This window comes from Nannobrachium achirus (assembly GCF_963921795.1).
Source record: "Nannobrachium achirus genome assembly, chromosome: 4".
NCBI classification, from domain to species: Eukaryota; Metazoa; Chordata; class Actinopteri; order Myctophiformes; family Myctophidae; genus Nannobrachium; species Nannobrachium achirus.
Window position 1 is genome coordinate 31,176,328 of NC_137813.1, and position 24,368 is coordinate 31,200,695.

The 24,368-nt window shown below is 44.2% G+C and overlaps 1 protein-coding gene across 1 annotated transcript in view; it reads right to left on the reverse strand.

Annotated features, from left to right (window-relative positions):
• Window positions 1-2,475: 2,475 nt before the first annotated feature.
• cacna1ha (calcium channel, voltage-dependent, T type, alpha 1H subunit a) overlaps window positions 2,476-24,368 on the reverse strand; it is a gene marked incomplete at its 3' end in the record, with an annotated part of 107,464 nt that continues 85,571 nt past the window's right edge. The window contains exons 29-37 of the mRNA XM_080723209.1: window positions 23,961-24,094; window positions 23,436-23,506; window positions 22,131-22,209; window positions 10,431-10,552; window positions 8,939-9,097; window positions 8,609-8,749; window positions 6,804-6,972; window positions 4,537-4,694; window positions 2,476-3,936 (exon numbers count right to left, since the gene is read on the reverse strand). Coding sequence (XP_080579335.1) covers window positions 2,476-3,936; window positions 4,537-4,694; window positions 6,804-6,972; window positions 8,609-8,749; window positions 8,939-9,097; window positions 10,431-10,552; window positions 22,131-22,209; window positions 23,436-23,506; window positions 23,961-24,094 — 2,494 coding nt within the window. The remainder of the gene's footprint in view (window positions 3,937-4,536; window positions 4,695-6,803; window positions 6,973-8,608; window positions 8,750-8,938; window positions 9,098-10,430; window positions 10,553-22,130; window positions 22,210-23,435; window positions 23,507-23,960; window positions 24,095-24,368) is intronic.

Sequence of the window (24,368 nt, forward strand, 5' to 3'; positions counted from 1 at the left end):
TATCTCCACATAACAAATATTTATTATTGCACGCTGGCTACACATATTCAACTCGTTATTTTGGTTGTCTTTAGATGTACAGAAAACACTGTGGGCTTAGAACTGCTCCAGCTGGCAAAACAGCTGCATGAAGGCATGGGCTCAGGAATATGGGACGTACAATTATTCTATTGTCTTTTATTTTCATCTCCATTTAGCTATTATACCCAACTCCTGCAGCAAAACCCCCACAGACCGAATGAAACGAGAAGAGTACTAAGCTATTCAAGGATATATGCCACTTTCTTCTTTTTTTGTCTTTTGAAAAATACCATTAAGTAAATACGCCACTGTGGAAAACGAGAAAACAGCTTCAAATTGGACTGACCTCTACCTCTGTAACTTTACAATGGCCTTATTGCAATGGAGTAACCTGTGTATTGAACCACACATTTCTGTGAATGCACAAACCCCACTCATTTAGTGTTTAGGAAGCACGCTCGCAACATGAACCATGTGATCGCATCATGGCGAGATCAAGGTGTTATACTGTAACTCTGTTCTAATACAGTTTTATACAACCCAGTTGCAGGGGTGTAAAGTAACAAAGTACATTTACTTAAGTACTGTACTTAAGTACAATTTTGAGGTATTTGTACTTTACGTGAGTATTTCCAATTTCCAATACTTTTACTTCTACTCCACTAAATCTCCAAAATATTGTACTTTTACTCCTCTACATTTATTTGAAAACTTTAGTTACTAGTCACTTTGCAGGTATAAATTATAATATTATAAAACAATACATAAACCACTTTAGCCCTATTTTATACCTAGGCTATTTGAAAAAAAAAACGAATCTACAAGCTCACATTGCATCACACCGCGACGCGTTGCAAGCTTGTAGATCTGCTATTTTCAAACATTTTGTACTTTTAATTTTGGTACATTAAGTACATCTTGATGCCAACACTTTCATAGTTTTACTCAGGTACATTTTGAATTCCAGACTTTTACTTGTAAGGGTGCCCTCACACCAAAATACCTATGAGAGTGGAATCCGCGTTCTGCCAATGCATTTCAATGAGAGTACAGCGGTTTCATGCCAGCAGAGGATTTCTGCAAAAAACGCTCCCTTATCATTGAAATGCATTGGCGGAACGCGGATTCCAGTCTCAAAGGTATTTTGGTGTGTGGGCACCCTAACAGAGGATTTCTATATGCTGCAGTATTGATACTTTTACACATTAAAGTGAGAAGAAATGTGAGTACTTTTACCACCACTGAGCGCGAGTCAATACACAACTTATTGTCCTGGAAGAAGACCATTCCATTGTACTAACGTGGGGCAGAGGTCATGGTTTCACATGGCGTCGCTGAGCCCATCCCTTCAGACTGCTGCTGAGACAGTGATTATAATACAGATCTAGGACAAAGCTACGGATCACTCTCCTCCTATACTCTTCCTCCTCTTCCTCACCATAGAAAAATAAAACACCCATGTCCCTCAACAAGCCCAGGAGGAGCTTTTCCTACGCTTCCCTTTAAAAAAAAAGGAAACCGTACATTCACAAAGAGGACGACAGAGAAAAAAACAAGCAAGTCCAAGTTCAAATTTGTCGTGTGCAAAAAACATTATAGATCTCTATAAAAATATGTGCATATGGATAGAGCTATTTTTAATCTCACCAAATACAATATTTTCCTTATTTACACTGCATGGAGATACACAGATTAACATACACTAACAGCTCTGCCCCGCCCCCCCTCACTGTCTGTGCAGGCCAAAGGATAACATGGCCAAAGTCCTCGACAAAGGAGATCTGGTAACACACAACGGACAACAACACAAACAAACGCACATGAATCAACATGTGCGCACACGCACGCACACACACACACGCGCACACACACACACGCACACTTCTGCTCTGATCAATGTGATCCAAGAGCCGAGGAGGGGCAAACAGAGCTCCTATGGAAAACCTGAAGTTGCATATCCCACATCCCTCCCCCACCCCCCCAACTCCCCATGCTCGCATTTCACAAACCACTCCCCGTTATAGGGTCAGAGGTGATCAGCCAGACGCTGCTTCCTGATTGGCTCACATGGGGTCGGGGTGTCTCAAAAAAAATACTTTGGCTACGGAGTTAGGTGGCTTTAGTCCCGGTGTGCTGCTCGACGCCGAGTCCCCAACACACACCGTCATGCTGTCAGCATCACTGGTACCGACCGACGGCTTCATGGAATCCCTGCGTCCCATTCACAGGGTTGTTGTCCATTCATCTAGGACTGGAAATCCACTGTCTCTCTCTCTCTCTCTGAATAAATATTAACCAGTGTCTCTCTCTGCTTCAGTCAATCATCAAAAACAATCTCTCAGTTGGCTCCATCCTCTATCAGTCTCTATCGGGGTCAGGCCACGCCCCCTTCTGAACCACAGTGCAGGGATTTCTGACCAACCGAATTCACTTCCTGAAGGCCATGCTCGTCCTTCAATGGGCAGTTCTGCGGTTCTTGGAGCTGAATCCGCCTTCCAGTCTTCCGTCAAAAGGGGAGGGGCAAGGAGGCGGATCAGTGTCTGAAAGGCCGACTGGCAGGCTGCCCGCGTATCTGGCTTCTGGTTGGTCGAAGGTGAAATGGGGTGCGTTCTTGTATTCGGTGGTAGGGGAGGGTTGCCTGGGGGCGGGGGAGAGGCTGTGGGTGGGTGTGTGTGGAAAAGGCAGGGAGTGTGTCTGAACAGGCATCTGGGGCTGGACGAAGACGTTTGGACTCATTGGAGCCTGCAGGAGGGCAGGCGTCAGCATGTGCGCGGGCGTCAGCACATGAGTCGTTGGCGTGTACTGAGTATGGGTGGGCATTAGCGCCCGCGTGGGTGAGGGTGTGCCCAGCACCCGTGTGGGTGAGGGCATGCCCAGCGCCCGTGTGGGTGAGGGCGTGCCCAGCGCCCGGGTGGGCGAGGGCGTGCCCAACGGCACATGCACGGGCATGAGCGTGGTGGCAGTGGGGGTCAGCAGGGGCGTGAGCGAGCGAGGCGTGTCCGGTGTGTGTGTGCTGGTCAGGTCGTGCGAGGGCGTCCTGCGTCTCCTCATGGCGCTGCAGCCGTCCGGCTCCGCGGGGGGAGGCGGAGACGCCAGGAGGTGTTCCCTCTCCGACGGAGGGTGGATGGAGATGCACGGAGGACTCATCTTCTTCTTCCTGTGCGCTCCCCCGCCGACCGACTGCACCCTGACGGGGAAGCTGCGCCTGCTGCCCGCCTCCCCTCCCGGTGGCGCCCAGTCGTCCCTGCCGACTGTGGCCTGGGGCAGGCACACCTCGATGGAGTGTCGCCGCTGGTCGTCGGGGCAACCGGGGGACACGGGCGACATCGCCGGTGGCGCCGAGGGCCCCGGCTTGTCCAGGAAGCCCTGGGTGTCCACGCTGAAGAACTTCCTGGTGTCCTGACGCTCCCTGGGCCCCGCCCCCAGGAGGCTCAGCGCGCTCCCCCTCCTGGGCGAGCAGGGGGGGAGAGGAGGTGGAGGTGGAGCGGAGGAGGAGTCCAGGGAGTAGGGGGATGCGTAGGGGGAGAGGGAGTGGCTGCGGCCCGCCTTCCCTCCTCCCCCGGCCTCTCCCTCGCCAGCAGCGCCCCCCCAAAGGAGCTGAGCCGAGCTGGTGATGTGACGCACCTCCTCGTCCGCAGGGTCACCACCACCCAGGGAGGCAGGGGAGGGGGGCCTGGGCCTCCCCCGCAGGCTGGGGGGGCGAGGGGGCAGGCGAGGAGAAGGTGGGGGAGGCAGAGGAGAGGGAGAGGAGGGAGGAGGAGGATGGAAAGGAGAGTGGGGGGGCGGAGGGAGAGGAGAGGGGCAGGAAGGGCGAGGGGGGAGCAGAGAGGGAGAGGAGGGAGGCAGAGGAAGGGGGTCTGGACCCTCCTGCTGCTCACAGCCCTGTGACTCCACAGAGTCCACCTTCAGTGCCACCTGGAAGACAGACAACAGCATCACCACAATAATCCAGTGTTTCTTAAACTTTCACATTTCAAGGTCTCCCCTTAACTCTGACAGTGTACAAATGGAACCAAAGGGTTAGGGTTAGGGTTAGGGTTGGGGTTGTTCCATTTGTACACTGTCAGAGTCCCTGGAATCCACTTTGTGAACCACTGCAATGATACAATCATGCAATAATCAAAATGTGTTCAACAAACAGCAATTCGCATGGTATAGCATTTAAATTATAATTTACATAAATGCCTGTATTAGCTTTATTTACCATGGTTCAGACATTGCTGTTGTGCTATTCACGTGACAGCCATTGAGCCGTTGATGCTAGATGTTAAACGTTTCATATTTAACACATTCTGCTGGCTGTTATCAGCTGCAGGGAAGTGCAATGGACCATGCTTGAGACATGACAGATATGAAAGAGCCTGAAGAGCATGGTATTCGAAAAGAAAAGGTGGGTCGAACTATAAAAAAAGGGGGAAAAAATACATAATGTCATGTGGTTGTGTTGATCTTCAAGCTATGTACTAGCGACCGTGAATTTCTGTGTGTATTTGTGTACAGTATGGAGACCCTTACCTGTCTGCGCAGAGCCCGCGGGGAGGGGCTAGGCCTGGGTGGGGCGATGCGAGGCAGCGTGCGGGGCGGGGGAGGCCGGGGGTTCGGAGGGGAGAGGCCTGGCACTTGGAGCAGAGCACGGCTCTCACACGGCTGGGAGTGGACCGACGTCACAGAGCCTGGAGGTGCACAGACACACACGTGTGATGTACGGTACATACACAAAATATAGACACGTGTATTGGATACACATATAAATATCCTATATACAAGCTCACAATGCAGAATGCACAGTCTAGAATGGCATGCCCGAAATAGGGACTCCAGGGTTAATGTAATTTACAGGTAGATATACACACGTACACATGGAGCATTTCAGAGTTGTAGAAGAAGGTGGTTGTACTGAGGAGATCCCAGTGAATGTGGGTGCATGAATGGGATGCAAGACATTGAAAAATAGACAATCAAAACCTTCTCTAGATTGATAAAGGTTTGGTAATAACACGTTGCTTATTACAGAATCATTCTTTGATGAAGCAGTACATCGATATGCAATGAGGTCAGTGTAAGATTTGAGATGAAGGGCTGATTTGCTGAATATTAAATAGTCATATTAGGATTTACACTTTTTTTCTTGGACTCAGCCAATCATGTCAAAGAGACACACTGTAGATAACGATCTGTATTTTGCTAATAAAGCAAAACACAGTATTGAATAGCATTTGCCAACTATTCGTAATGTTTGTTTTACTCATAGTACTGTTTGAGTGTGTTCACCACGTAGACAATACAATGACAAGATAAAGCTAAGACTATTAGAATGTGATGGATCGCATGCCCCTCACACTCCAAGTACAATTAAACAAACATTTGGAATTTTACGCAAATACCATTTGAAAAAATATGAAGAAATCATATCCTCCTAGTCTGTGAGTGGTCAGTCTCACATCATGATTAGAATTCATGAACACAATGCAGTCATAATAAGCCACATGTCAAATGAGGTGTGAATGACAAAGGAAGGAAGAACCAGGAAGAAGAACCAAATGCAAGCAAGGAAGCAACCAATGACTCCTTGCAGGTGAAGCCACGCTGATGTACGATGCCATGTTGTATTTGTACATCTTCATGTTTTTGAGGTTTGGAACCACAAAAAACGCGCTGAAATGCAACCAGAGACTCCAACATATTCTGTCCACCCTGTCAAGTGACTCAGCCCATGGTGTTTGAGAAGTTCTATTAGTGTGTCAAGTGTTATAGACAGACAGGTTAAGAGGTTAGGTCTTAAATAGAGGTCCTACTCAAGCTTCTGCTTTCTGGCCAAGCTGAAAACCCAACGGCTTAGAACGATTTTCTTAGAAGAATAATTACAACCCAATTATCCAAAAATGTCTTTAGAGAGCATAACTGGAGGCTTGAATCTCCTCTTAACAGGAAACAAGCAAACAAATCATAATTTTGACCATTACTGTAACATTGGACATGTGCATTGATTTGGGACATGTACTTATTATTTACTGGACAATAATTGAGTCCAGTTCAGTACATTGTGTGTCCTTGTGTATTGATTGTTCTGTGACTGCAAATAAAGTCTTGTCTTGGCTTTGACTTGACTTTCGTAGCTTGACCATAAAGAGAAAGCTCATTCAGTCCGAGCATTCGAGAGCTGAGTGGATGGGACTGCGATCCGAGCAGACAGTCCATCCACTGCAGCCAGAGGGCGCTGTCAGTACCTTGGGACAGAGCTGGGCCTGTCCACAGCCTGGCCACAACATGCCATTAGATTCTGACTGTTGATAAAAGAACCCTGGTCAGTACAATTCATTCACAGGACATTTATAGCGTTTCCCTGGTTAGAATGTCTATGAAAGTATTTCTACAACCGATAGAATTTAGCTACCGCTAATACTACACAGTAAGATCTCTAGTGTTGATTTAACTGAGAGTGCGCAAATATAACCAAATAAGGGTCCATTAAATGTTGGTTCCATGTGCGCACTCTCAGAGTTGGACATGGATCATTTAACACTAAGGATTTCACGGTGTACTATTACTGCTGCTGCTGCTGCTACTACTACCACTAATAATGATAATTATCTCAAGCATCATTTATTTTAGCTTTGCTTGTTAAGCATGTGTGTTAATAATAAGAATGTGTAAAATCAAGCATGCATCACAAGCCTGAGTATTACTGTGTCTGTACATGTATTGTGTAACTGTGTCTTTTATTACAACTATGTAAGAATTGAAAAATATATATTACCATTTAATTACTAAGTATTGTGTACCTGAATGCTGGTGCTGGGGGCTGTGGTCTACTTCCTCCAGAGGGTAGGGGGCGCTGGCGGGCCGTACTGGACGGAACATGTAGCTGTCATTGGGCAATGAGTGCATCCTGGACACAGACATCTTCCTGGGAGAAAGCAGGTCCTGCTCGCTGTACTGAGTGTTTTCCTCCTGCAGGGGGAGACAGAGACCACACAGCTCAAAGCACTGGCAATGAGTACAAACAAACTGCAAAGGAGCAGGTCTCAGGCTACACCAATGTTGAGTAACCAGGGTATTATAGGTTTTTCCTTCCAGTCAGGGGGAAAACAGATGATTGTGATTAATCTGGTATAGCGGTTACATCTTTTATAATTAGGGTGACCATATTTTCATCCTCTCAAACCGGGACGCGAACCATTGTTGCCTAAAACCGGGACCCTCAAAGTATTGTGCAGGATACCACGCAGGCGCATGCCCATTCTCTGACATTCGTGCACGCGCACATATACACCGCAGGGTTGCATACAGGCAGTGAGTGATTGACAAACAGTCTCATCGTTGAATTCGGCAAACGCAATGAATTTGTTCATGTTTTCTGATTGTTTAGGTGAGCATGTTTACATGAAAAGAACATGTTAAATGTCTATGCAACCACTGAAAACAGCTACTATAATTTTCTGGTAAAAACCGGGACGATGTTGCAGTGAATGTTGAAAACCGGGACATATTAGTGTTTTAGAGATATTTGTCGGGACACCGGGACATGGGAAAACGGGAAAGTCCCGGCCAAACCGGGACGTCTGGTCACCCTAGTTATAATCTGAGAGCTCCTCATCATTGGTGTTGACAATCAATGAGGTAAATGCTTTGCTTTCCTGGGACATACAGTAGGTAGATTGGTGGGTTGGAATGTGAAGAGAACCAGCATTGAGATCTTCATAGTTTACTGACTCAAAGTTTAAAGAATTATCCCCTAGCAAGAGCCTCAAAACGGAGGCAGGATGTAATAATTGTAATACACCTGTAATTACAGAAAATGTATCCTTTCAGGCACGTGCACACATAGACATCAAAGGGGGCTTGAGCCCCTGCCATTGTACCCGTCTGTAAAAAGTGCCCTCTCCAGACCATGAATGCAGCTTTTACTAGGGTGAAAGAAATGCAAATGTCCTCTTTCCATGCCATACCTGAAGGCAGCATTCAAGAGAATTGCCTTGTCCAAACTCTTCTGAACTTGAATGCAGCATCTTATGTTGAAAGAATTACCCTCTCTGTGTAGAAATCCATGCAGTATTGACTTGATTATGCTTAGTTCAGTGTGGTATCAAGCTCACAACATGTCGCATTTGGAGGTCTGCTATTTTCGATATTTTCACCAAAAGGCCCTTTTAGAAATGTCAGCCCCTGCCTCTCTAACATTCTCTGCACATCCCTGTATCCATTTATCATTGCTTAAAGGACCAGGTCACCTCTGGGACAACCAGATCTTATTTTATTGTTGTGTGGGACACGATCAACACAATCCTAAGTTATTTTTTGTCTTCACTCTGTGTTTTTAGATATTTTAGTATTTCAGCCGATTTCAGCATGCTACAACTGGTCATATGATGCAAAATGCATCATATGACCATTTGTAGCATGCTGAAATACTAACATATCTAAAAACACAAATTGAACACAAAAAATAATTCAGGATTGTGTTGATCGTGTCCCACACAACAATAAAATAAGATCTGGTTGTCCCAGAGGTGACCTGGTCCTTTAAGTATGTTGGTCGATACAGCTGCTAGGTCACAACACTGTTTCCAGCGGGCGTAAAGTTTACCTGTCCTGGTGAGTCTGGGCGTGGTCCTACATAGGTCCCTCCCCCAGAGCTGTTGTTGGAGGCGGAGCTTAGCTTGCGGTTCCTCGCCATCTCCATCTCCCGTGCAATCTCTGCATCCATCTCTGCATCCTCTTTAGCCTCCTGGTGAGTCAGAAGCACGCCACTTTAATTTGATCCAAAGTGTTAGCTTTTTCTTTTTATTTACATAGCCTAAATCACATAACGTTAAACATAACGTGTGTGTGTGTGTGTGTGTGTGTGTGTGTGTGTGTGCGTGCGTGCGTGCGTGCGTGCGTGCGTGCGTGCGTGTGTGCGTGTGTGCGTGCGCACCTTGTTGCTCTCCTCCAGGTGTTTCATGAGCACGGCCACCACCACGTTGACCAGCACAAACTGGGCCATGAGGACGAAGGTCACGAAGTAGATGGGAGACACCAGAGGCAGGTAGGTGAGACAGTGGCGCTCCTCTGGGCGGCACTCCCTCAAGGTGTCCTGGAAACAAGGCATTTCATCAACCCAATTCAGGCCTAGAATTATTGAATGCTTTAACCGGTGAAAAATAGCAGATATACAAGCTCACAGCGCGGCACCGAGTGCCGCGCTGCGAGCTTGTAGATCTGCTATTTTTGGAAAAAGTCGTGAAAATGTGTGCAAATCTTTGAATGTATGTATTTTCAAAGCGAACGTTTGTAACTCAAATGTTGCTTCTGGGGGGGGGGGTCCCTGGAACTAAATATTTTGAGATGGGGGTCCCTGGCCAAATAAATATCAGTTTGGGGGTCCTTCACATGAAAAGGTTTGAGAGCCACTGACATAGTAGTCTCTCAAGAACAGGCAAGCTGAGCTCCGTTTAAGTGAAAAGGACCTTTTCTTTGACGATGGCTAGCCAGATTGCTGACATGGAAACATAGGTTTTTCAAAAAAACGTAGAAGGATTCAAAAGACACTTAAAGAATCGAGTCAAAATTCTAATTGTCACAATTTTTCAAAAATAGCAGATCTACAAGCTCGCAGCGCGGCACTCAGTGCCGCGCTGTGAGCTTGTATATCTGCAATTTTTCAATAGTTAAAGCATAAAATAATGATACACAATAATGTGTACCGTTCTAAATGGGTTAAGAACGCAGGGGTTAAAGCCCCAAAAAAATCCCAAGCCAAAAGAAATCCCAAGACTGAAAATATACTTCATTTTATAGAAGTATCTTCTGAAGTTCTGTTGTATTCTATTGCTAGTCTGGGCAATTCAAATACTCATATCTTGAAATTATTACAGTACCTACAGTAACTGTAGGTATTGACTTTACGGACACATGGTGCATAGAGCAGTGTAGTGTTTAAGTTAAAAACACAGAGGAAGACACTTATACACATCCTTCAGTAGTCATTTGGACCATTATGCACCTTGAAAGCAGGGAAGAGGAAGGGTTGCAAGTGAGAACAAAAGAAAGACCATAATATTATGTTATTTATTTCTTTGCAGATTTGCACTGATCTCAGAAATAGCCCCTATGGAATCCTCAAGACTGAAATCCGTCCCCACGACTGAGAACGTTAACCCCTGAGAATGCATTATTACGCATTATTACTATAACCATTATTTTATGCTTTTAACTATTAAAAAATAGCAGATATACAAGCTCACAGCACGGCACCGAGTGCCACACTGCAAGCTTGTAGATCTGCTATTGAACATTTGTGCAAGTCTTTGAATATATTAACCCGATTCTATAAATGTCTTCTAAATCCTTCCAGGGTGTGTGTGTGCGTGCGCGTGCGTGCGTGCGTGCGTGCGTGCGTGCGTGTGTGTGTGTGTGTGTGTGTGTACCTTCATAATCCCATTCCAGTTGTCTCCGGTGGACACTCTGAACAGTGTGAGGAATGCCATCCCGAAGTTCTCAAATGTAGCGTGGCGACTCAGGCCCTCACATGGGTTGTCTTCATTACACTCTACAACAGACACACACACACACAAGATCAATATATATGGTACATGTTATAAGCAATTATAAAATAGTTTTTTGTTCCATACCGAAATAAATATCACACAGCGAAAGGGGTGGACACTGGACACATAACACCTTGTTCAAATATATTGTACATGTCTGTCCTTCCCGAAAAGCCCAGGATAACCATCTTCTCATTGCAATTGACACACAGACACACACACACACAGACACACACACGCACACATAGACACACACGCGCGCACAGTGCCGCACACAGACGCACACACGCGCACAAACACACACAGACCCAACAGATCGTCACTGTCGGGCAGAAACCTCGTATCGCCAGGTTTCAAATGTGCACGCTTTATCGTAAAGTAGAGCCCTGCTTCATCATACAAGGCTGTCGCACAAAACTAGTGAAAATTGCAGATCTACAAGCACACAACGCCTCGCGACGCGAGGCATTGTGTGCTTGTAGATCAGCTATTTTCACTATTTTAAAATCATTTTTAAAATGATAAATGCAAAACGAACGGTGTTGGACATACAAGGTTTCCAGTCGACAACGACGAGATGATGATAGGTTACTAAGCCGCGGTCCCCTCTGGGTACAGCGGAGATAAACGGGTGGGTTTGATGGTGCCCCCCAGGAGCCTGTTTATCACATCAAATGCTTCATCATCATCAGACCACCACTGCTCTAACACAAGGTCAAGCCGGCCCAGGCAGCCAGGGAGGACGGATACGGTCCTCTGGGTATTCCTACTGTGCATGTGCATATACCACATTACCACTAAAAGTACCCACATTTGTCATGAGCAGACTGCAGAAACCCTCACTTTACAGCACACAGCCTAGCTACGCCGCCACAGTCCTATGCACCGATGGGTTTATGGAGGTGGAGATGAGGGATTTGATCCAAATCCGAAAACCTTTTTTCTTTTTTCTTCAGAAAATTGCTGGGGTGGCACAAAAGTGTACTGACGACAAACTGTGCCTGACCAGAAACCTATATATATCTACAGTATATATATCTCTATAGTATATCTGTCTGTCTGTCAGTCTTTCTGTCTGTTAGAGTTCTCAAATTCTGCCCGAAACCGACCCTACCCGACACAACATTGTCGGGCCGGGTAGGGCCTAAAAATGCCAATTAGTCGGGCGGGGACGGGCCTTGGGCTCAGTGAAAAAAAGAAAATATATATTTCTCTATTATTGTATTCTTTTACTCTGTGATAGAGTTCTCAAATTCTTCCTGAACAGGACACTACCTGACCCGACCCAACGTTTCCGGGCCGGGCAGGGCCTAAAATATATGTTACTTGGTCGGGCCGGGCTTCGGGCCGGACAAGTTAGGGCCGGGCCTCATTTACAGGATTACTGCTGGGGTCCGATTTTGACACAAACAATAACATAAAAGCAATAGAATACAACTCCAGCATTGAACACGTGCTAGTCACATGCAGACCCCAGCCCCAGAGCTACTGTATAGAGGTTTAAACTCTGACACAAGATCTCACCCTTGGGAACATGACTTCCCAGTGAAACAGTTCCCACAAATATGAAACCTATCACTATATTTGTCTGGCGCTAAGGTCATTTGCCCAAACTTCTAATGCTTTCCTGTTGAAGGGGAAAGTTTAAAAATACAATTAAATAAACAAATAAAAGAAATGTATGATGTATGATAATGTATTGTACGATGACTGAAATGTTCAGTTCCCTTGGCAAAGATGCAAGAGTTGCTAAAGTATGGGATCTGCACTGAGCCGAGTAGCTTTGAGTGGGCCCTGGCAGCCAATCAGAAGCTTTAATATAAGCCTCACAGCTCTACAGCAAAGAGAACACGTGACTTATACGCTTGAATGTTAACCCCAATGCCACTTCTTTAAGTTGTTAAATTACAATACATTTTTCATTAAAAGCTCATTCTTTGTCGTTCTAAAAATGTTGCAAAAACATAGGTGATCTACAAGTTAAAGCATTCTGTTTCTACTGAGAAATGTCATATTCTAGTTAGAAGACAGACACAACGTAAAATAGTCAGTAAATGGTCTATAAATAATGGACACAGACAAAATACCCCAGCTTTATCAAAACCACCAATAAACAAAGAGAACGCCGTAATAAAATGTCTAGATGTCAAACAAGACTAAACGAAAAGGGATTACAACCCAACTTGGAACAAATTCCTTTCTTTCCATGCCCAGAATAGCCTTTAAGCTAAAGGTCACATACTCCTTTTCATCAAGTTAAAATAGGACCAAAACATGCATTTGAAGTTGTTTCCTGAAAATACCACCAGAGTTGGGCAAGATATTCATGAGGAGAAATAAATTACTAGTTACTTATTACTCTTTCAAAAAGTAATAATACTGTAATAATAATACTGTGTGTGCAGTGTAAATTGGATTAATAACTGTAATAATACTACTGTTTTGGCAGTTTACTATGAAACCTGTCAGATCCTGTCCATCAGTGAGTCAGTTGGTGACGTCTCAATGTCTATAGCTTACCTGTTGTGACATCACATTGTTGAGAATTCATTTGCAAATCAAGACTGCTGACTATCATCACCTGGATATCCATACATGGAGACGACTGGATCATCACCTACGGTAGATCTCCATATATGGAGCTGATCAATATCTCTACTTCTGACATCACAGACTCCATACATATATAGCTGTTCTGACATCACAGTGATAATGCCGAACCTTTACTAAGGATGCCAATGCCGGTCAGTTGAAACTTTGGCCTTAGTCATTCTTTCTTAGTCATTACTTTGACGAGCTAACTTTGTGTAGGACAGCTTAGCTGGAGCCAAGTCTCCTCAGCATCCTGTGGCATCCATCTCTTCCAAGTCTGATCCTTTCTGCAGGGGCGGATTCCGGGAAAACAGAGCGATAATGGCTTTAATGTAACTCAATGAACCCTCTCAATAGACATGAAACCTCTAGAGGTCAAGCTTATGTAACTAGGGCTAAATCCTCTCTCTCTCTCTGTGGCATGCTAGTTCATACACAGCAACATATGGGGTGTTAATGTCACTTAAACCGGACCGATGTGGGTCCATTTGAACACTTGTTGAGTTAAATTAGCACTCAGGACTTTACTGTGTAATGTGAGACCTTGACATCACACGCTTGTGTAATTAATTGTTATTATCTTTGGCTTACTGAAACATGTGCAGTACAGAGGCAGTCCGCGTCTAAATGTCACATTCACAGACATCCCACACTCCCAACAGACCTGGCCCCCATCAGGTCCTCTGTTCCGCTACCCGTTTCCCCTTGTTCACCTCCTCAAATCCTCTTCTAAGCTTACACTACAAAAGCACACTCCCTCCCTCCCTCCCCTGCCCCGGGTTCTCATCCGCCCAAGAAGAGAAGCTTGAGCAAAAACTCCTGTCAGACAAACCCTGCCTCCCCCCTCTGACCTCCACCTTCTGTCCCAGCTCTGCAGTTGTTGCTCTGACAGAACCTGCTCACAGGGGTGTCACACAGGGGGGAAAAGTGGGACTGAGTTACTAGGGCCCAAGGAATTATTTTATACTTCAGCTATTGAAAAATAGCAGATATACATATTTTTGAAAAGTCGTGAAAATGTGTACAAATCTTTGAATATATGTATTTTTGTATAACATTTGTAACTCTTCTGGGGGATCCATGGAACTAAATATTTGAGATGGGGGTCTGTGGCCAAATGCACATCATTTTGGGGGTCCTTCACATGAAAAAGTTTGAGCACTACTGACATAGAAACATAGGTTTTTCCTTAGAAAGATTTGAAATATTCAAAGACTTCAAAAATAGCTGTGAGCTTGTATATCTGCTATTTTTCAATAGCTAAAGCACAAAATAATGCTTAATAATGCATTCTCAGTCAAAATGGGTTAACCCCCCTCCCCACATATAAAGAACATTCGTGCGGGGCCCGCAGTGAATCCTTGTACCCAGGGCCCAGAATTTGGTGCGACACCCCTGCTCCTGCTCTCCGGAGAGCTAAGCCCCTCTATCTTATCTCTCCTCCCCGAGGCAGCTCGCTGCTGTAACTATATGGTGAGCTATATAGTGGAGGAAAAAATAGGCCAGAAGTTGACCATATCCCTACCTGGGGTAGAACAAAACGGGACATAGTTTTTTCATATCTTTAGGATGTCCCTTTCATGAAATGGATTGTCCCAAGTTGTGCTTTTAATGCAAAAGTCATGAAATTGATCCATGAAGGGACTAACCACATAAGCAAAAAAACGCCTATCCTAAAAGATGGAGTTCCAAGTCAAACCTTTGTCATTTTCTACCTGCAGCTTGTTTTTGCCTCATACTTGCACAGATGTTCTACAGGTAGTGTCCTTACATCCCAGAACAATCAGAATGCAAAAATATCGTTCTGTTTTGAATCTGCAGCCTTTTATATATGGACTTTATATAGGCGGAAATGACGTTCCTAAGGAAAATTCCCCTGTAATCGTTCTATAAGGGGTAGTCCAAACCATGACAAAGTTTTTTCATAACATTTACTTGTCCTCTTCATGAAATCGATGGTCAGTAGTTTTGCTTTTACTGCAAAAGTCATGAAATTGATCCATGAAGGGACTCACCACATAGGCAAAAAACGCCTACCCTGAAAGATGGAGTTTCCAATTTTCTATTGCTGGTTGGTTTTACCTCATACTTGCACAGATGGTCTACAGGTAGTGTCCCTACATCCCAAAATAATCAGAATGCAAAAAAGTGATTTACCAAGAAAGTGCAGAAATATCCCCACAAGTTAATCATTCCACTTACTGGTAGGGAAGGAGCTGGAAACAAGGGCCTACTACAAACTTGATATCACGGTATCAATAAGCTTTGGGCTTATCAAGCTTGTTATTAAGCATAGCGGCCCATGACATCATGTTTAAATAATCAAGACAAAAGGCGATCAATACATTGTTACAGTACTATTCATAATATATAGCCATTTAACACTTACTGCACACTAATGAATGATGTTTTTAAAGATATTAAATGATAATATTTTTTTTACTTTTGTCAATTCTCATCTTCATAGACAAACTCAGAGTCACAACAACTGGCCAATAAAAAAAGATACCAGTTCTGTTCAGAATCTTCCCACAAAATATTATAAAGCGCTCAACAGTGGGCTCGATAAAAGCCCGGGTCAATAAGCAGGATCGATAAGGTGCTCATTATCAATACAAATTAACAAGCTCCATTCAGATTGTCAATAATATTGTCAATACACCAACAACCAACAAAAGAAACCAGAAGAATATGTCATAATATGCTTGTATTGTGAATCAGGTGTTTTTCTTCTATATACAGTATGTGTGCCATTCTTACTGCATGCCAAATAATCAAACGGCAGCTTTTTCTTATTTTAATTTATTTAGTTTATTTCTTTTTCAATATTTTCACATCAACAACTATTTTGAGTGTGAGTGGGACTGACCAATTTGTAAAGCTGGTCAATGGATACAAAGCTGTGATCTCCCAAATTCTGACATAATTTTGTCAGGAGATTTTGTGACGTAATCGGCTGTGTATCTATTGGTCAATGGCTGGTTAATGGATTCATTGAATTCCGTCTTACTATTTATGGTAATAAATATGGTATGATGGTATGTATTATTATAATATAAACGGTAAGAAGGAATTCAGTTCCCAGTGGATTACAACCACAAGGCCATTACAATGCTCCACAGTCAAGGCTGGTCCACAAGGCACAAGCTGGTATAAAAGGATTGTGTCATTTCTTGTTTATTTTAGTTTACAGGCAATGTACTGTAAATACAGTATTATGTACAATATTATGTACAACACAATCCCACAGAGAGACATTGAGGCACGTACTGGGTGAGGTCTCTTACTGCTTGGTGCAGGCTATTTTTTGTACAGGACAGGCTGCAGTGATGTATCCTTTAGCATCCAACCCTTCCCAACTGGATTCCACAGAAGGCGTTTGGGGACATGATTGTGGCACCATACCAGTTTGGTAAATAGCCTGTTGAACATTCAGAAATATCCTCAGTGGGAGGCAGATGTGAGACTGGCATGTCTGTCGTTGATGCAAGAATACAACAGAGCTCATCAAGACTAGAACACACCTGGCCCTTTGCCTTCTTTTTTAGGCCATAGAGAGTGAGGGCATATTGTCTTGCACAGTCATGCTGAAGCCTCTGGTAGACTATCTGTCAAGCCAAAGGTTCTCAGACCCTGACCTAATTCATATGTACTGTACTATGGATATACTTGTGTCGCTTGTCTACTATGTCAGTCAACAACTCCTTGGAATAGCTGCTATTTTCATGCATGCTGGTCATGGGATAGACAATGATACATCCCAATGTCTGATATTACAAATACATTGGGAGCGGCTTTGTGTGAGATTCTTCTAGCATGGCACGCATTGACTGGACGCAATGCAACGAGCAGCCTATTCAGAATAAGCAAAACAACAGCTTTCAACAAGCTGGAGAAGCACATACATGAGCTTCAGGATGTGAGAATCTTTGGCTTACTGCATGCCAAATAATCAAACATTGGTCAGTCTCCCTTACACTGCTCAAAATAGTTGTTGATTGAAAAAGAAATAAACTAAATAAATGAAAATGAGAAAAGGCTGCTGATTATTTGGCATTAAGAATGGCGCACAAAGTGTAGTGTATTCTACTGAATATAGGCCTACATACAGTACATACTGTACTCCTGCATTTAAGTCTGAATACCATAGACTGCTTATAGAACAATATTTTTGCTGCTTTTGAGGTGAAGAGAATTAGGCCTTGGGGTGTAGGGGCACTACCTGTAGACTATCTGTGCAAGTATGAGATAAAACAACCAGCAGGTAGAAAATGACAAAGGATTGACTTGGAACTCCATCTTTCAGGGTAGGCTATTTTCTTTTTATGGTGATCAATTTCATGACTTCTGCAGTAAAAGTAAAACTACTGACCATCCATTTCATGAAGAGGACAAGTAAAAACACTGTCAGGGTTTGTACTACCCCTTATAGAAGATTATCTCCAGGATCACAGGGGATTTTTCCTTAGGAATGTCATTTCCGCCTATAGAAAGTCCTTATATTAAAGGCTGCAGATTCAAAACAGAATCACATTTTTGCATTCTGATTGTTGTGTGATGTAAGGATGGTACCTGTACACCATCTGTGCAAGTATGAGGTAAAAACAACCAGCAGGTAGAAAATGACAAAGGATTGACTTGGAACTCCATCTTTCAGGATAGGCGTTTTTTGCCTATGTGGTGAGTCCCTTCATGGATCAATTTCATGACTTTTGCAGTAAAAGTTAAACTCGGGACAATTCCATTTCATGAAGGGGACATCCTAAAGATTTGAAAGAACTATGTCGCGTTTTGTTCTACCCCTTATAGAAGATTATCACCAGACTTACAGGGGAACATTCCTTAGAAATGTAATTTCCGCCTATAGAAAGTCCTTATATAAAAGCCTGCAGATTCAAAACAGAACCATATTTTTGCATTCTGATTGTTCTGGGATGTAAGGACACTACCTGTAGACCATCTGTGCAAGTATGAGGTAAAAACAACCTGCAGGTAGAAAATGACAAAAGATTGACTTGGAACTCCATCTTTCAGGTTAGGCGTTTTTTTGCCTATGTGGTTAGTCCCTTCATGGATCAATTTCATGACTTTTGCAGTAAAAGTAAAACTTGGGACAATCCATTTCATGAAGGGGACATCCTAAAGATATGAAAAAACTATGTCACGTTTTGTTCTACCCCGGGTAGGGGTACCTCAAAAACTAAGGCTCTTTTTTAGCGTTTTTTCCTCCTCTAATAGCGAAAGGCCTGGGTCACAGACTAGTCGCGTTAATATATTTCCTACACACCAGGAGGGGAAACAAGCCTGTTCCTCTTCCTCTACCCGAAACACCACCTGAGAAAACACCCTGTCCTCCACCTGACACACCAGCAGCTCAATCTGCTCCTGTCCGAAGAGACTGAGAACTTAGCATAGTTTAAAGCAGGGGTCGGGTCTTCAACGTTTTCAGGCCAAGGACCCCTTAGTTGAGAGAGATGAAGCAGGGACCCCCACAACCTTTTCATAGATTCCATATAGTTTCATTGTTTGACATTTATTTCAATTTCTGTTTTCAGATATTTAACCACTTGAACCGTCAATACTTAATAAACTTGACCTTTCACTCTGTACTTAGTCTGCCCCTCTACACCAAAGCTCTTTGCCAAAAACAGCCGATCTACTAGCTCACAACGCCTCCCAGCGCGAGGCGTTGTGAGCTTGTAGATCTGCTATTTTTGTCTTAAGTTCTCAGAATATGGACGCTAGGGTTCAAGTGGTTATTATAAAAAAGGAGAAAAAAAAGTTTCTATCACTCACATATTTGAAGGATCCCCTGTAGTAACTCTGAGGACCCCCTAGGGGTCCTGGACCCTCTATTGAAGACCCCTGGTTTAAAGAATTCACATGCACATTTGCAGGTTTTCCCACTCTCTCTCTCTCTGCCTCCTATCTGTCTTCCTGGTAACCGTAGATGGTTAGGCCTCTGTGCGTCAAGGTCTTCCCAACAATTAAGGGGGTTGCGTCCTGTAAATCACAGATCTCGACGCCTTGTATGCAACGCGGTACGAGTCTGCCATCGTTATCACCAGCTGTTAGCCATCAGTTCACAAGACATTATCCACTATTTGTGTGGGAGAAAGTAGTCCTAGTTCTCTACAGTACCTCCCGTCTGCACAGTCAAACCTTCAGTACAGTAAAACATCTCAAATCTTGATGATTCAGATGGGCAACTAAGCACACAGAGCCAAGCTCACCCAGCTGGAGCTCAGCCCTGTCCCTATCACACTTGAAACAGGTTTTTATTCTCCTCGTAAAATATTATATTCAACAGGAGACCAATAGGGGGACACCAACAGCAACACCAATGTTGACCAATCACCACGAGTCCAGTCATTTAAGTATTATAGTGGAACTGATTCAGCGAAACAAATCACAATTGAACAAGTGTAACACGATGATTCTATCTGTAATGTATCTCTGAGTGTATGGATATTGTTTAACAACAGAAAAGTTGCTATCCAGAAACATGAGAACCATTAGCCTATGCATAATGTATCATTAACGGAACGTTTTTTTGAGACTGTTCAGTGTTCAGTGAATGCTGCTCTACTACTTAAGAGTTGAAAAGGTTGCGCATGTGAGTTACTGGAAATCTATGGCAGAAAATAAATACAAGCGAATACATTTTAACCTCCAAGTCTGTACTGTATGCGTCCTTAAAACACAATTTACATGGTACATCAAGATTACAGAATAACAATACAACTGTCTTTGTATGACAGGAAGCAGCCCTACGTCTCTCCCAAGCAGCACAAGGATAGAAAGCGGCGTGCAAAGATGTCCACCTTCCCTTCAACTTTATCCTGCCCTCCTGACACGGATGTCTTTAGCCGGAATACGTTTTGCGGTTTTAAAAGTAAGCCGGCAGCTCAACGCGCGAGCCCAGCTACATCCCAAAGTAAAGCCCTCTGAGCCGGCCAGCAAACCATGCGCATGGACTCACTTCACTACACCCACCTTGTACGTGTCCGGACAAGAGAGGCTGCATAGTCAAGTCCTCAGTGTTCATTTCACTCTGAGACTGTACACGGACTAATGTGTCCGGGGCAAGGTTGAGATGTTTTTTCATGACATTGTAATGTTCTTATTTTGATCATAAGACCCGATTACTGAATGTCAGTCTGCAACTGTTTTCTTCAGAATATGTACAGTATGACACTGATTTACTAAGACACTATATGTATGGCACATTATTTAGGAGACTGTCGGTACAGTGGTTCTCAAACTTTTTTATTTTCAAGGACCCCCAAAACTCTGAGAGTGTACAAATGGAACCAACTGGACCAAAATTTGTACACTCTCAGGGTTACAGACCTGTGATGGTCCATTTGGACCGCCTTCAAGGAACGCTGAAGGTCCCTCAACCCACTTTGAGGACCACAGCACCAGTAGTACACATTTAGGGCTAACTCTGTATCTCTGGCCCAAACAATGCAATACATTTGCCACACACATCCCCCTACACTCAGGAACCAATGCCACTTACAGCCCTCTTTTACATGTGACCTGACGGTCGCTTACCTCCCGATTAGGGAGTCTTACTGGTATACAGTCTCTGAGTTACAAATGAATAAATGAACACCTGGGATTTGACTGCATATTGTAAACCCGAGAACACCTCTATCCCATGGTATTATTTCATTCCCTGCTTTTGTAAACACAGCAGATAATGACAACAGCAGATGGGGGGAGAGATAGAGAAATAGAGAGGAAAAATATGTATTTTGCAGTGGCTGGACAAACGCCAACGCCATCATTGAAACTGGAAGGAATATCCTGTCGGTGCTGAGAGGAATAATAGCACACAGACATTCCTCTGCGTTTGTACAGCAAAGAACAGAGGCCTATTAACATCTCTATGAGGGGAACATTTCTTCTGTTCTCCGTTTTGATGTTGTGCCCCCAGTTTAATCTGCAACCCCCCCTCCCCTCTTTCTCTGTTCTATTGAAATTTGTTTGGTGGAGATGGGACTTTGAGGAGAAAATATGCAAATAAGTGTCATTGTGTCACACTTTTCCGACTTGAAATGCAGAAATCACTCCAGAGGGGGGAGGAGAGAGAGAGAGAGAGAGAGAGAGAGAGAGAGAGAGAGAGACAGAGAGAGAGAGTGATGTCTTTATTCTATTTTAATTATACATACATTTCTATGTTTAGATATTTTTTATTTCACAATTGCTTTGGCAATTGTGTAAACATAATGTTCCCATCCATGCCAATAGAAAGGTTTTTCAGCCATGCTCTAGGGTGGTGCCATTGCACTGTTGGGGTTTCAAACTTTCTATATACTGTGCCAAGCCCAACAGTTAAAGGAGTAGTTCACCCCCAAAATGACTTTTTTTTTCTATTCAAATACACAATAGAAAACTGATTACCGGATGGGGACCCAAATGCATTTGGGTCCCCATCCGGAATCAATGTTGGTACATTTTTGTCTTAGGAAATGCGACAAATACAAACGAAAACTCAAGTCTCCATGGCGTGAGTAATCAATAGCAAAAAAAAAAAACATTTTGGGGGTGAACTGGGGGGGAATATTAACAGTCTGGCCACGCACCAATAATAATACCCGTAATTAAAAAAGGGGAAAAAGCCATTAAATAAATACCACACTTGAATAGACATTGATATGGTGCAGCAGGATAACTGATATAGTGCATGAATACAGAATGAACCCAGGGATAGGTCACGTTTATCATGCAGTGGATGCTGCACCACTTCTGCAGGGGCTAACGTCTGCGTTAGGGGTGGCAGGTTCCTTCATTCATGTTGATGTGTATACATGAGTGTATACATGAGTGTATACATGAGTGTGTGTGTGTGTGTGTGTGTGTGTGTGTGTGTGTGTGTGTGTGTGTGTGTGTGTGTGTGTGCGTGCGTGCGCGCATGCGTGTGTAAGCGAGTGTAAATGTTCCTCTGTGATTGTGTATTTTGCTGGTAGTGTGACTGACCCAGTCTGCCGAATAGCTCCACTCCCAGTGCAGCATAGATGAAGAACAGCAACATGAACAGAAGGCCCAGGTTCCCCACCTAGAGGCAACGCACGTGCGCGCGCACGCACACACACACACACACACACACACACACACACACACACACACACACACACACACACACACACACACACACACACACACACACACACACACACACACACACACGCGCGCGCACACGCGCACACACGCACACACACACACACACGCAGGTTAAATCCAATAAATCCATACCCTGGTGGATGGAAGGCAACTGGGATTGATTTTGTTCAATTTATTTTAATCAGGCACAGTCGGTCCCCAAAAGACAGTGTTAACTGTAAAGACCCCTTTCTGGATGTAAACATGAGGAACGCTCTGGTCTATGATCAATTCCCTGCCCTTCAGAAACATCTCTCCTGTGCCTCATTATGCGCTCTTGCAGGCTTCGCGTTTTGATGCAGAACCAAAAAAGAAAAAAAAAGCTCTCCTCACTGGCCTCCCGGCATGGGCACTTAAACCTCTCCAACTGATCCAAAATGCCGCGGCACGACTGGTCTTCAACCAGCCAAAATTCTCACATGTCTCCCCCCTTCTCCGCTCCCTCCACTGGCTCCCGGTTGCTGCCCGCACTGAATACAAAACACTGATGCTGACCTTCAAAGCAGCCAAAGGTACGGCTCCTCCATACCTCCAAAACCTGATCAACCCCTACAACCCCACCCGTTCGCTCAGATCAGCGGCCCTTTAGTAAGGCCGTGGAAGTATTCACACTATTTTTGGATTTATTGGTGAAAGGTGGAGATCCACGCCAATGCAAATTAGCCATGGTGAAGCCCAGCACAGCTCCACAACATTCCTGGTAGGCTGCACTCTTGATTTTATGTTTACCAAATGTCCTCGCAGGTGGCTTTTAATTGTCAGTAACGCACAAATAATCTAACAAGTTTCTTTTCTCAGAAGGTAACGCTATAACGTAACAAGTTACTTTTAAAAGTAACGTTACCCAACACTACAGAAGGCGTAACACATCAGATACTGAGACCCGGGAGAAAAGCCGATTGCATTTAAGATGATAGCAGTTGTCGTCTGTACAAATACCAACACAAGATGTACTAACGACAGAGGACACAACAGTCATGTTGGTGACACAGGGGCAGGAAAACTATAGAATGCTATTCAAAAGATCAGTGAAAAAAATAAAATAAAAAATAAGGCATAAAACAAACCATTTGCAAACGTGTCCCTGATATGCATTGTACTGCATTAAGTTTAGTTGTTTACCTGAGGCAGTGCCTGCATGACAGTGTCCAGCAGAGATCTCATACCAGTAGCCATCTTCAAGAGCTTCAACACTGACAACAAATGAAAACACACTTGATCACTTAAGTTAAGCCCTACAGTACTTTGTCATAGGCTAAAATATCTACAAGCTGACGACGTGTTGCATCGGTAAGATTCGTTTTTGGGCTTTTATGCCTTTATTGATAGGACAGTAGACTGACAAGAAATGGGGAGAGGTGGGGGAGTGACGGGCAGCAAAGGTCGTCGGGATCAGGATTCGAACCAGACAGAGATACGCTGTCAGGCATCATAGCATAGCCTATGTGATATGCGCCTGGGCCGCTTTTTATTGTAATTGTTTTTTCCGTTACCGCATGTTTGAAAATGTTCTCCTAATGACATGCACAAGTCAGTGTACGTATACAGTGTGTGTGTGTGTGTGTGTGTGTGTGTGTGTGTGTGTGTGTGTGTGTGTGTGTGTGTGTGTGTGCGTGCGTGCGTGCGTGCGTGCGTGCGTGTGTGTACCTCGTGCTATCCTGAGAACCCTCATGATTCTGATGATAGTAGGGTTGATGGGCAGGGCAGCGTTCATCTTCAGCTCCTCCAGGGTGATGCCCATGATGGACAACGCTACGATGGCCAAGTCCAGCTGGTTCCACCTGCACGCACACACACACACACACACACACACACACACACACACACACACACACACACACACACACACACACACACACATACACAGTCAGTCACGTGCACGCATAGACACCAAAGGGGGCTTGAGCCCCTGCCCTTTCATCCGCATGTGTAAAGTGTGGTGAAAGAAATGCGAATGCTCTCCTGAACTTTGCCCTCTCTGTGAAGAAATCAAGCATCGAAAATAGCCGACCTCCAAGCTCACAAAGCGTTGTGCGTTGTGAGCTTGGAGGTCTG